General features: G+C 43.0%; 1 protein-coding gene across 2 annotated transcripts in view; it reads left to right on the top strand.

The window, feature by feature from the left end:
- Nucleotides 1-5,688: 5,688 nt before the first annotated feature.
- SYNJ2 (synaptojanin 2) overlaps nucleotides 5,689-12,478 on the top strand; it is a 76,898-nt gene continuing 70,108 nt past the window's right edge. For both annotated transcript variants that reach the window (XM_060753648.2, XM_060753647.2), the window contains exon 1: nucleotides 5,689-6,093. In XM_060753648.2, the coding sequence (XP_060609631.2) occupies nucleotides 5,970-6,093 (124 nt within the window). In that variant the 5' untranslated portion in view covers nucleotides 5,689-5,969. The remainder of the gene's footprint in view (nucleotides 6,094-12,478) is intronic.

Here is a 12,478-nt window from a genome sequence, read left to right as displayed (position 1 = left end):
AAAAGTTTCCCATCTGTTATGGTCTGCTTTTGCTAAGAAATTCAAAGTAAAAAAATTCTGGCAGTGCCATAGCCAGAATCTTTTTTTTTTTTTTGGGGGGGGGGGGTGTTTAAAAAAAGGTGCAAATCATGAAGAGTAGTTCTATAACAAAAAATAATTTCAATTGTATGGTTCATTCTATATTTTATATAGACTTAATTAAATAAATTTAATGTTTGCTTCTCATAGACTTAGCATGGGGATTTGGTTAACCAGTTAAAATTCATGAATAAACCAGATTTTTTTAACCTGAAAAATTGGGGGTGGGGATTGAACCCCTCCCCCCCCCCCGGCTACAACCCTAGACCTGAGGAAATAAATGTGTGAGAATGTTCTCCTTTTAATAAAAACCCAGCATTTTAAAATTGTAACAAATTATTGCAGTAGATTAGGAGACAGTGCACTTGGTAAAGCCATTCAGTGTGATTCACTTAGAAATGGAGCTTTCAATGAGTATGGCATAAAATTGTTCTTTGGTGTCATGTCAGATAGGAGTTATGACAACCATATGAATGAGAGAGCTCCAAGAGCCTGAGATTGCATCTACAATGTAGAATGAATGCAGTTTGACACCACTTTAACTGCCATGACTCAATGCTGTAGAATTGGCATCCTTACTGTAATTTAGTCAGTTCAGCTCTAATGTGTTTTTTCTCTTTTTCTATTTCATCCAACTTTTACCAGCATTTTAATATTTTCCAGTCAGTTGCGTAATTTCTTGACACATCCAAAATGTGAGAGTTTCACTTTAGTCATTCTGGCATCTAGAGATAGTACCATCTTGATTTGTTTTCTGATCAATTTGTCTTTTTGACAGTCCATGATGTTTGGATGGAAATATTTTAATAAATAAAGCACAGAGATAATCCTTAGAATGTGCTCTTTAACTACCACTATTCACTTTTCCACATAATCACCAGACAATTGGATACATTTCTGCCAATGATGAACAAGTTTTCTGAAGCCGTCACAGAAGAAGTCGACACTCTGTTTCTGCAACCCATCATGCACAGATCTTCCGATAGCCAAGCAAAGCAATAATGTGACCCACATGTTCTTGTGAAATGCCGATTATGCTTGAAATTTCTCTCTGAGTGATACAACGATTGTTCTGAATCAATCTGTCAACCTTTTGCTTGTGAAACTTGGTGGTTGCTGTCACAGGACGTCCAACTCTTTGTTTGTCACGCAAGTCAGATGTTCCCACCTCAACATCTTTAAACTTACACAACGATGCACAGTACTTACACCAACACAATCACCATAATCAGCTTGTATTCTCTGATTAATCTCCTTTGGGGTGATACCTTCTCCTGTCAAGAATTCAATGACTGCACGTTGCTTAAGTTGCATTGACCAACCATCTGCACAGGGTTCCATACTTTGCACTTTAACAACACAACCATTCAATGCTAAAGCTTCCCGCCAAAATGAAACTGTAGAGGAGAGTCTACTGAACAAGCCAGTACCTGCCACATACCAGTACTGCCATCTGTTGAGTTACGAAGGTGGAGGTATTACTTTTCATTCAACTTTCGTACACTGGCCCCAAGCAGTTTGAACCATAGAGTCCCTTTGGGTCTCCAGTGACAAAGATGGGCCTAGGTGTACACCAACCTGAGGAGGCATGGGTGGACTTTCTAATCAAGCAACGACACTCTTGACACATCACTAGTCCTTCTGTTAAAGTTCTCAGCCTCTCCATGGTAGCTTCGATTTGGATACAGCTGTGTACTGGATCTTCACCTGGAGCCCTTTCGGCTAGAGTAAACAGATAGTTTCCATGTCAGGCCACCTTTTAGTCCAAAACTTATATAAGGATATAATTAAGCTACTAAATCAATTTTGGGATTAGTTCCTACTTCATATTCTTTGTCCAGCTACCACTAGTAAGCTTCATATTTGGGGTGGTGACACAAAATTCAGGATTTCTGAATAAAGTTAGGATAAAATTTGGCAAAGGTTTGAAAGAGACAGAAATGCTGGCTCCTAAATAAAGTTTTAAGTATGCTGGATGTTAAGTAAAATCTCTAATTTGATACCTCACTTCATAGTGACTGCATTAAAACTAAGGGTTTAATTGCACAAAAATACAGACTGAGAAGACAGATTTCACTCAAAGTTTATAATGAACAGTTATTGAGATTTGAACCTGTGAACTTTTTGGCATGCACTCAGCTATGGCCCCACCTACCCTTGTATTCATGAGTGCATGTCACATCTAGTTTGGACCACAGGAATTAGGAGGGAATCATGGTATATATCTTGCATGATATGTGGACTTACTAATGAATGGAATGGGTGGGAATCAAAGATGTGTAAACTGAAGCATTTGTATAAGTAAACCAAAGAGAGCTGTTTGTCTTTTGTATTCAACAACTGTGCAAGAAAAATTAACAGAATTATTGTTTACAGCTGACTAAGCATAATGTTTAAAAAGCTTTTAAAACCACAGGCCAGACCCAATTCTGAAAGGAAGGAATACTTTACTTCTGGTTCCTGAGAAGTTATAAAAGGGCTTGTAGACCACATGGTCACCATAGCAGACTACAGGCAGACTGACATACCACAGACTACTGTGTGTTTCCTAACAGATTAAAGACAACAGGTTATTCAGTCTAACTACTGAAACCATTGCCTTGCATGATTATATTTGGTTGTATATCACAAGAAAAGTTTCTGCTTTAGAGGGTTTTTGGCTCTTCTCTGAAAGGTTATGTTTTTCTAAAAAGTTATGATCTCCAAATGCTGTTTCCCAAAAGGTTATGAATGCCATTTTCCAAAATACTGAGCATGTGTAAATAACAAAATTAAAACAGGACAATATCTGCCCACAGCATGTTTTTTTTTTTTTAAATGCACAGATCTCTAAATTTGGTCATTATCATAAGAAATGTGGACACTGGAGAAAGAAAGAGTCCTCCATGGCTAAATTTTGGAATAAGTCTTCAGGTGCTGAAATGTTCAGATGTTTTTGTTTACTAATACAAGACTGTGTTTCATGTCACATATTGTTAGTTTTGGACAAAAACAAATCAAACTGCCCTTTGTTGTAATGGCCTATGCCTGTCCTCTCCATGTTTTTTTTACACCACGTCTCACCTTTTCTGTAGAAGAAGTAATGCCCAAGGACAGCTCTGCTTTGTCCTACGCTATGACAAAAAAGCGGCCTAAGAACTTCATGATGGAAGGAGCTGATTGGTAAAGGAATCTAGTCTTCTCTGGAGTTTTTAAAATAGAGACTGGATGCTCATCTGCCAGGAGTGCTTTGATTATGTATTTCTGAAGTAGTTGGACTGGGTAGCCTTCCAATTCTAAGATTCTAAGGACCCCAAAGGTACCCAATCCAATCTGATTTTGGAATCTAAGCAGCGACATCATTGGCTAGTACTTAGATGGGAGACCACCAACAAATACCAGGTGCTGGAGTCTGTATTTCAGAGGAAGGGATTGGAAAAAACACCTCTGAGCAGAATCTCCATAACCTTTTGGAGAAAAGTGGCATTCACAACCATTTGAAAATCATAACCTTTTGTAAAGTATGATCTTCCAGAGAGGAGCTAAAAAACTTGTTTGAGTAATATCTTCTCTTTAATGTATTGTTGAAGGCTTTCATGGCCGGAATCACTGGGTTGTTGTAGGTTTTTTCGGGCTATATGGCCATGGTCTAGAGGCATTCTCTCCTGACGTTTTGCCTGCATCTATGGCAAGCATCCTCAGAGGTAGTGAATTCTGTTGGAAACTAGGAAAATTGGGCTTATATATCTGTGGAATAATGTCCAGGGTGAGAGAAATAACTCTTTTGTCTGTTTGAGGTAGATGTGAATGTTGCAATTGGCCACCTTGATTAGCATTTAATGGCCTAGCAATTTGGTAATTCATTGTTGAAGGCTTTCATGGCCGGAAGCAATGGGTTGCTGTAAATTTTTCCGGCTTTATGGCCATGTTCCAGAAGCAGGTCTTAGATCTGATTATATGGTCTCACAACCTCTGAGGATGTCTGCCATAGATGCGGGCGAAACGTCTGGAGAGAATGCTTCTGGAACATGGCCACAGAGCCCGGAAAACTTACAGCAACCCAATTTACTAATTGTTAATGTTTGAAGCTTGGCACGGTGTAAAGGGACTTTGCCCCCTGTTGCATGGGCTGAGGACTTCGGTTTCTGTCCAGAAGAGCCAAATCCTCTCCCTCGCGACTGAGATAGGGACAGGGCCCTGAGCATCTGCCTTGCAAGGTTCAAATATCAGCTGAGGACAGGAAGTGGACAAAGAGGGGGGGAGGGAGAGGGCTGGAGCACCCGCCTGCTTCCCCGCAGCCCTTCCTCACCCTCGCCTCGAGGGGGCGCCAGAGGGAAGCCCTGCAGCTGCCTGGACGGAGGAGGGGGAGGAGGGGGAGGAGGGGGAGGAGGAAGGGCCAACTCTCCCTCACCTGTCCCTCCAAAAGGAGGAAAAAGGGGCGGAGCCTCCAGCCACTTGGAGCCCTCCAGAAAGTTTTCAGAGGAAAGATAAAAAAGGGAAAGGAAGAGGAGAAGGAAAGAGAGAAAAGGAGAAGGAAGAAAAGAAGAGGAGTGAGGGAAGGAGGAGAAACCTTCCTTTCCCTCACCTGTCCCTCCAAAAGAAAGAAAAAGGGGCGGAGCCTCGAGCCACTTGGAGCTCGACAGAAAGTTTTCAGAGGAAAGAAAAAAAAGGGATAGAGGGAAGAGGAGGGAGAAAAGGGGGAGAAGGAAGAAGAAGGAGGGAGGAGAAACCTTCCTTTCCCTCACCTGTCCTTCCAAGAGGGAGGGGAAGGAGGGGGAAGGGGCGGAGTCTCGGTCCGCCTGAACCCCCTCCAGAAAGTTTCCTGAGCTAAGAAAAAAAAAAGGGAAAGAGAGGAGCGGGAGAGAAGGAGGAGGAAAAAGAAAGGGAGAAGGAAGAGAAGAAAGGAGAGAGGAGGAGGAGAAAAAAGAAGGGGGAAAGAAGATAAGAAAGAAGAGGAAGCAGAGAAGGAGAAGGAAGGGGGGAAGGTGAAAAGGAAGAGAAGAAAAGGAAGAGGAGGGAGAAGAGAGAAAAGTAGGAGAAGGAGGAAAAGAAAGAAAAGGAGGAGGAGGAAGGAGAGAAGAAAGAGAGGAGGAGGAAGAGGAAGGAAAAAAGGGGGAAGATAAGAAAGGAGGAGGAGGAAGGGGAGAAGGAAGAGAAGAAAAGGAGGAGGAAGAAGCGAGAAAAGAAGGTGAAGGAGGAAAAGAAAGAAAAGGAGGAGGAGGAGGAAGGAGAGGAGGAGGAAGAGGAAGGAAAAAAGGGGGAAGGAAGATAAGAAAGGAGGAGGAAGGGGAGAAGGAAGAGAAGAAAAGGAGAAGGAGGAAGCGAGAAAAGAAGGAGAAGGAGGAAAAGAAAGAAAAGGAGGAGGAGGGAGGAGAGAAGAAAGGAGGAGGAGGAAAAAGGAGAGAAGGAAGAAAAGGAGGAAGAGAGAAGGAAGGAGAAGAAAGAGACGAGAGGAGGAGGAGGAGGAAGAAAGGAGGAGAAAAAAGAAGGAAGAGAAGAAAGAAGAAGAGGAGGAAGAGAGGATAGAAGAAAGGAGGAGGAAGAAAAAGGAGGAGAGAAGGAAGAGAATAAAGAAGAGGAGGAAGAAGAGAAAAAGGAGGAGAGGAGGAGGGAGGGAGGGGGTCAGCGTCGCCGCCCCTTGCGGGGAGGGCTGGGAGGGATTCTCCAACGAGGAAACGGACAGTCCGGAAACGGAGTAGCCAGGAGCGTTTTCTCGGGCCGATTCCCACCCCTTGCTCTTCGGCGGAGTCCCTGGCCTTTCCTCCGGGATCGGGACCGAGGAGGCGCCTCTCTCGAGGGAAGGGGATCTCCTGCCTCTTCAGCTCCCTTCCTGCAAACTTTCCCGCACTTTGGGACTGGCTTCCCTCTCTTTCTCCTGCTCCCCCGCCTCATGGGCGCCCGAGGCCTGGGCCATGGCTCTGAGCAAAGGGCTGCTGAGGCTGCTCTGGAAGCAGGAGCCCGTGGCCAGCGCCCTGCTCGAGGCCCGCGGGAGACCCGACTGCCTCCTCCTGGAAGCCGGCACCATGGCCACCCTCGGTGAGTGCAAAGGGGAGGGGGGGGAGAGAGAAAGGAGGGGCGTGGCCAGGACGAGGGGGCGTGGCCTGGCGCCCCCACAATGCCCTGTCCCAAGCATGGGCCAACTTGGGCCCTCCAGGTGTTTTGGACTTCAACTCCCACCATTCCTAGCAGCCTCAGGCCCTTTCCAGCTTAAGCGGCTGAGGGGGGAAAGGAAGGGGCCTGAGGCTGCTAGGAATGGTGGGAGTTGAAGTCCAAAACACCTGGAGGGCCCAAGTTGGCCCAGACCTGGGGTAGACCCAACTATATATATATTTACATACTCAGTGGGTCCCCTGATGACATTGAATGATAACTCTAATCTCTTTTGATATAATTATCAGCCATGCCAATAATGGGGATTGCTAGCCATCAGCACTTGTGGCTCTGAGGTTGGGGAAAGGTTAATGGACATATTCAAGCCAGGCATCCTATCCATCTAAATTCAGAGCCCACTATTCTGCTTAAACAACACCAACTTCTGCCTTCTGGAGGTTACCGTGTCACAACTCTCATCAGCTTGAGGTCTAATGATGAGGAAGATAGGGAGTTGTAAGTCCAGCATCTGGAGGGCTGCCTAAAATGACGCGGATTTGTCCGCAGGGCCTTGAGTTTGACACACATCATAAGGCGTAAACCTTGAAATTTAAAGGTAAAGGTTTCCTCTTGACATTAAGTCTAGTTGTGTCGGACTCTGGGGGTTGGTGCACATCTCCATTTCTAAGTTAATGAGCTGGCATTGTCCGTAGACACCTCCAAGTTCATGTGGCCAGCATGGCTGCATGGAGTGCTGTTACCTTCCTGCTGGAGCAGTACATATTGATTTATTCACATTTGCATGTTTTCGAACTGCTAGGTTGGCAGAAGCTGGGGCTAACAACGGGAGCTAATTCCGTTCCCCACATTCGAACTGCCGACTTTCCAGTCAGCAAGTTCTGAGGCTCAGCGGTTTAACCCACCTCTCCACCAGGAGCACCTGAAACCTAAATACTGTATGCAAAAAAGAGGAAGAATTCTATTAATGTTCACAAGAAGATTAATATTTATTCCCAAATTTATATTTTTAACCAATATACATTTTACAATTTCTTAAGTAATAAACATTATCATTCAAAGTCAAAGTATAAATTAAAATACATAAATAGGTTTTAGATTTTTTTTAACCAACTTATTTATTTACACACACACCATGTTAAAATCTACTGCAAAACTGGATGGCATACAATGCAGCTGTTAGTCTTGTTCTTGAGCTTACTGAGCACTATATTTTGGGTCAATGGCAATGTCCTAAGTTTTGGGGGAAATTCCCACCCCACCCCCCCAAACGCAATCTTGCTTTTGCCATTTTATATAAAGGACGGCATTTTATTATATCATTGGCCCTGAGTCTCCATGAATTTTAGTATTCATCGTAAGCCCTGAAGGCAAACCCTAATGGAGCCCAAGGGCCCACTGGAATATAAATATGCCACCCACACCAGTGCAAGATACACAAACAAATCAATTCTCCAAAATTGTAGCAAGCTTCTTCTCTACCAGCTGAGGTGGAGGTTTGTCTACAGCTCATTCCTCTTGCCCAGTGCTGAATCCACCAAACTGGGGAATTTGGACCATTGCATTCTGTTTGGGGATGACCCATGAGAATGGGATAGTCAGGGGCAAGTCCTAGCATCTAACAACCCTCTTTGAACTCCCTAGGGAGGGAAGAGACTATTCTCTTTCTTCATCAGTAGATAAGCAAAGTCCTTTTGGGGAGCAAGTAGATCTTTGAAGAGGGAGGAGGAAGGGCTTTGTGTGTGCTGTGATTTTTATATTTGTTGCTCTTTTATAGGTTAGTCCCTAAGATAGCTTATTTTGGCACCTGTGACAAAAGTCCCAAAAGTGCTTCTCTCTAACAGCCAAAACCTAATAATGATAATTAAATCACTAGCAGCAAGGTAGACTCCAGCAATACATGGAGCAAGAGTTGCCAGATGTATAAGCTGGGTTTAGAAAAGACAGAGGAGTGAGAGACCAAATTGCCAATATCCACTGGATAATGGAGAAAGGCAGAGAGTTTCAGAAAAAATCTATTTCTGTTTCATTGACTATTCTAAAGCCTTTGACTGTGTAGATCATAATAAATTGTGGCAAGTTCTTGGTGGGATGGGCATACCACATCACCTTATCTCTCTCCTGAGGAATCTGTATAAGGACCAAGTAGCAACAGTAAGAACTGACCATGGAACAACAGACTGGTTCAAGATTGGGAAAGGCGTACAGCTGGGTTGTATACTCTCACCCAACCTATTCAACTTGTATGCAGAACACATCATGCGATGTGTGGGGCTTGACAAATGCAAGGCTGGAGTTAAAATTGCTGGAAGAAACATTAACAACCTTAGATAAGCAGATGATACCACTTTGGCTGAAAGCGATGGCTGAAAGCGAGGAGAAGCTGAGGAGCTTTCTAACCAAGATGAAAGAAGAAAGTGCAAAAGATGGGTTGTAGTTAAACATAAAAAACAAGATTATGGCAACAAGACTGATTGTTAACTGGCAAATAGAGGGAGAAAACATGGAGGCAGTAACTGACTTCGTATTTCTAGGCACAAAGATGACTGCAGACGCAGACTCCAGTCAGGAAATCAGAAGATGTTTCCTTCTTGGGAGGAGAACAATGACCAATCTAGATAAAATGAGGAAGAGTAGAGACATCATGCTGGCAACAAAAGTCTGCATAATTAAAGCAGTGGTATTCCCTGTAGTAACCGATGGATGTGAGAGCTGGACCATAAGGAAGGCAGAGTGAAGGAAGATAGACGCTTTTCAACTGTGGTGCTGAGGAAAATTCTGAGAGCGCCTTGGACCGCAAGAAGATCAAACTTGAAGTGACTGGCTTGACCTTGAAGGAGCTGGGGGTGAACACAGCTGACAGGGAGCTCTGGTGTGGGCTGTTCCATGAGGTCATGAAGAGTCGCAAGTGTTTCAATGAATAAACAACAACATCACTACCACATTGCTTTCCTCTCATTAAACCCAAAATCACCTTCCTTAGGCATCCATTTCACTTTTTTGATATCTGTTTCTGTCTTGTTGCCATGTATTCCATCAATTAATTATGCATGTTCCATCATGCTGGGTAGTGAGACAATAGGGGGCAAGCGTGTGCATTTGATAGATGCTGAACCTTTGCTTGAGGTGTTAGTCGCATTACGCGGCCTATGGCCAACTTTGAAAAGTCAGGAGAAGGTGATACTGGCCAGCATTCTCTTGGTGCACTTTGGCAGTAGAATATAACTAGGGGAGTGTAGGTGGAGACACAGAAGAAAAAAGGGGTGCATTGAAGAAATAAGAAACCGGAGACATGGGTTGTTACAAACTGGTAGATTTTCTGTTCCTCCCTTCACCTCTTTTGTGTAATCCTGGAAAAAATGCAACTTTCAGCACAGTACACCCAACAGGGTTCTTTCTAGCCAGGGCTCATTCTCCAGGCATCGTTTGCCATGTTAAGTTCCCTTCCGTGAAAGAAGGAAGGTCTACAGAAACAATGTTCTGTAACAGCCAGGTATAGTCTACCTGAAGCCAGGTTCCTGATCACTCTGTTCTACTGCCTTATAATTCTGTGCTAACAGAAGAAAACAGAAATATGTATGATGCCAGTGATGGGTCAACATCCACAACTTTTGATCTACTGCATAAATTGGTAGATCAAAAATTGGGCTGGCAGGCAGGTGGTCTCCATTAGACTTGTGCAATTTTGCCAATTTTGCCAACAGCCATGCTAACCCCCCCAATCTGTTTACTGGGAAGTTACTTGAATGGGAAGAAGTGTTTCTGTTTTCATTCAGCAAGGATTCGGCCCATTGGTTACAATGGGAATTTTTTAAAGGCTCAATCCTCCATCATTTTAAGGCCTGTTTGCATGAAACCTACCTCAGTTTTAGGCCCCATTTATGACTGCAGTCCTGCCAAGTTTCAGAACAATTCACCAATCTACTGATTTTTAAGAATTAGTTTAAATTTCTACCATAACATTTTTTTAAAGTATGACAAACTGCAAGAGAGGGTTCTGGGAATTGTAGTTGCTGGTTATTCTCAGCCAATCAGAGCATGGACACAACCAAGCCTTTTATTGACTGAGAAACAGAGATATATAAAAACTTGAACTCCCATCATGCTCTGAGAGGAACTCAGAGACTTTTCAATGCCCGGCCCATGCAAGTGCTGCTGGGAAAGTGAGTTCCCAGCAGGGCTCTCTCTGGAGAAGGAGTCTAGGGAATATTTCCGCTGCTGGGAAGGGTGAAAAGATGCTGTACAATCTTTTCCAGGAGCCCCGAGGCAGACCGCTGCCGCAAGTATAATGCAGACTTAACTCCATCCTCTCCAGGAGCCAATGAATCCGGCTCTCTTGATTCATTTTGCCCAGCTTTTTCCTCCCCATTCTGTTTTTGGGGAATTACACAAAACGGACTACCGAATATTACAAATCACTTTAAGTCAAACTGATCTGGACCCAACCATAGTCTCCATTGCAGTTTTAAAAAATGCAAAGCTAGGAAGGTAAAGAAAACCATAATATTTGTATATGTTCTAATGGTATTCAGAGATGTCCTCTATGCATAAGATATTGTCTGATTGTGGAAGCTAAGCAGGTTCAGCCCTGGTTAATACCTGGATTAGAGACCACAAAGGAATACCAGATGCTGTTAGAGGAGGGAACTGGTAACATTAATCTGAGCATTTGTTCCTTAAGAAAGGAATACGGTTACCATAAGTTTATAGGTGACATAATAACACACATCCAAATTAAAAAATGCCATCACTCCATGTAATAAACAGATTTCAGAGGTCCTAATCTTCTGAATACTAAATGAAGGCCTCTCTGTGTGTAACCTTTACTCTCATATGCATAAACACAATACTGATGGCCTCTTTATTCAATCAAAAATGCAAATATTATTTTCATTTACTTTAAAGTAGGGCAAAAATAAGTTTTATCTGTTTGCAGCACTCTGGACAGTCTACAGTAGATCAGCAGAGAATAGCAAAAATACCAAAACCAAAGCATTATTTGAGTTACTAAAATGAAAAAAAATCAAACAAAAACAAACCAGGAGTAAACTTGTATTCAAGAGAACTGGACTGATAAACAAAGCAGATACTCTCTTAATTCTAAGTATCTAACCTCCTCCGTTATTTTGCATGTGACCTTGAGATTTAAGAAAAGAAATCAGCACCAAAGTAGGTCCTCCAAGCTTTCAGTCTGGCCACCTGTGCTTTCAAGATTAATATTAAACTAAGAACCTGAGAGCTGTGCTGGATCAGCTGCAGCACCTTTCCACTCATGTTCCCCAGCAACTGGTAGTGAGAAGCATTAATATTTTATGGTTCTCTCTGTATGCCTCTCTTCTTCTCTGAATCTGCTTTGCTTCACTTGAGAGTCCTTTACGGATACAGTTCCATTTGTTTTGCATTGTTGCAGTGTGCGGTTGGGAGTTCAGTGTGCTACACCAACATAGAAAATTCCAGGCTCAGTAGATTCTTAATATACATTAGACTTGAAGTCTTGTACTCTGCTGGGCTTGTGGACATAAACTGCAATATAACAATGTGATTTTAATGTCAATAGCTCAATCCTTAAATCAGAAAGAAGTCCAGCTATGTTCAATAGGATTTGCCCCCACATAACTGGTGGCCAAAGGGGTTCCCTGCCAATAGTTTTCCAGCTCTGGGATTGAAAAGGACAACAGGGCTTGTCCAACAACTGAGGAAGAAAGGAAGGAAACGACAGGACAAAAAATAGGATAGTGACTCTAGAAAGCAAAATGCCTATGAAAAATAAAAGGATTGGGTCTAATTCCATAATCAGCATCACTGATTCTAAATATGAGCATTTATTTTCTGACTTCATGCAAACACAGAGGCTAGAAGCAAGATTGAGATATGTATTGTCGAAGGCTTTCATATCTAGAATCACTGGGTTGTTGTAAGTTTTTCAGGCCATGTTCCAGAAGCATTCTCTCCTGACGTTTTGCCTGCATCTATGCCAGACATCCTCAGAGGTAGGTTCTGCTTCTCAGAAGACCCAGGGTACATCTGCATTGTAGAATTAATGTACATTGACACCACTTCAGGTGCCATTCTCTGGAATTATGACTTGTCGCTTGGTGAGACACCAGCAGTCTTTGTAAAACAAACAAACAAACAAACAAAACTAACGCCCTTGTAACACTATAACTCTCATAATTGCATAGCATTGAACCATGACAGCTAAAGTGTCAAACTACCTCTGAGTATGCTTGCCATAGATGCAGGCGAAACGTCAGGAGAGAATGCCTCTAGAACATGGCCATACAGCCCGAAAAAACCTACAACAACCCACTGT

This window comes from Anolis sagrei, chromosome 1, assembly GCF_037176765.1.
Source record: "Anolis sagrei isolate rAnoSag1 chromosome 1, rAnoSag1.mat, whole genome shotgun sequence".
Taxonomy (NCBI): Eukaryota; Metazoa; Chordata; class Lepidosauria; order Squamata; family Dactyloidae; genus Anolis; species Anolis sagrei.
Note: the sequence above shows the minus strand (reverse complement) of the source record. Positions and strands in the feature narration are given on the sequence as shown.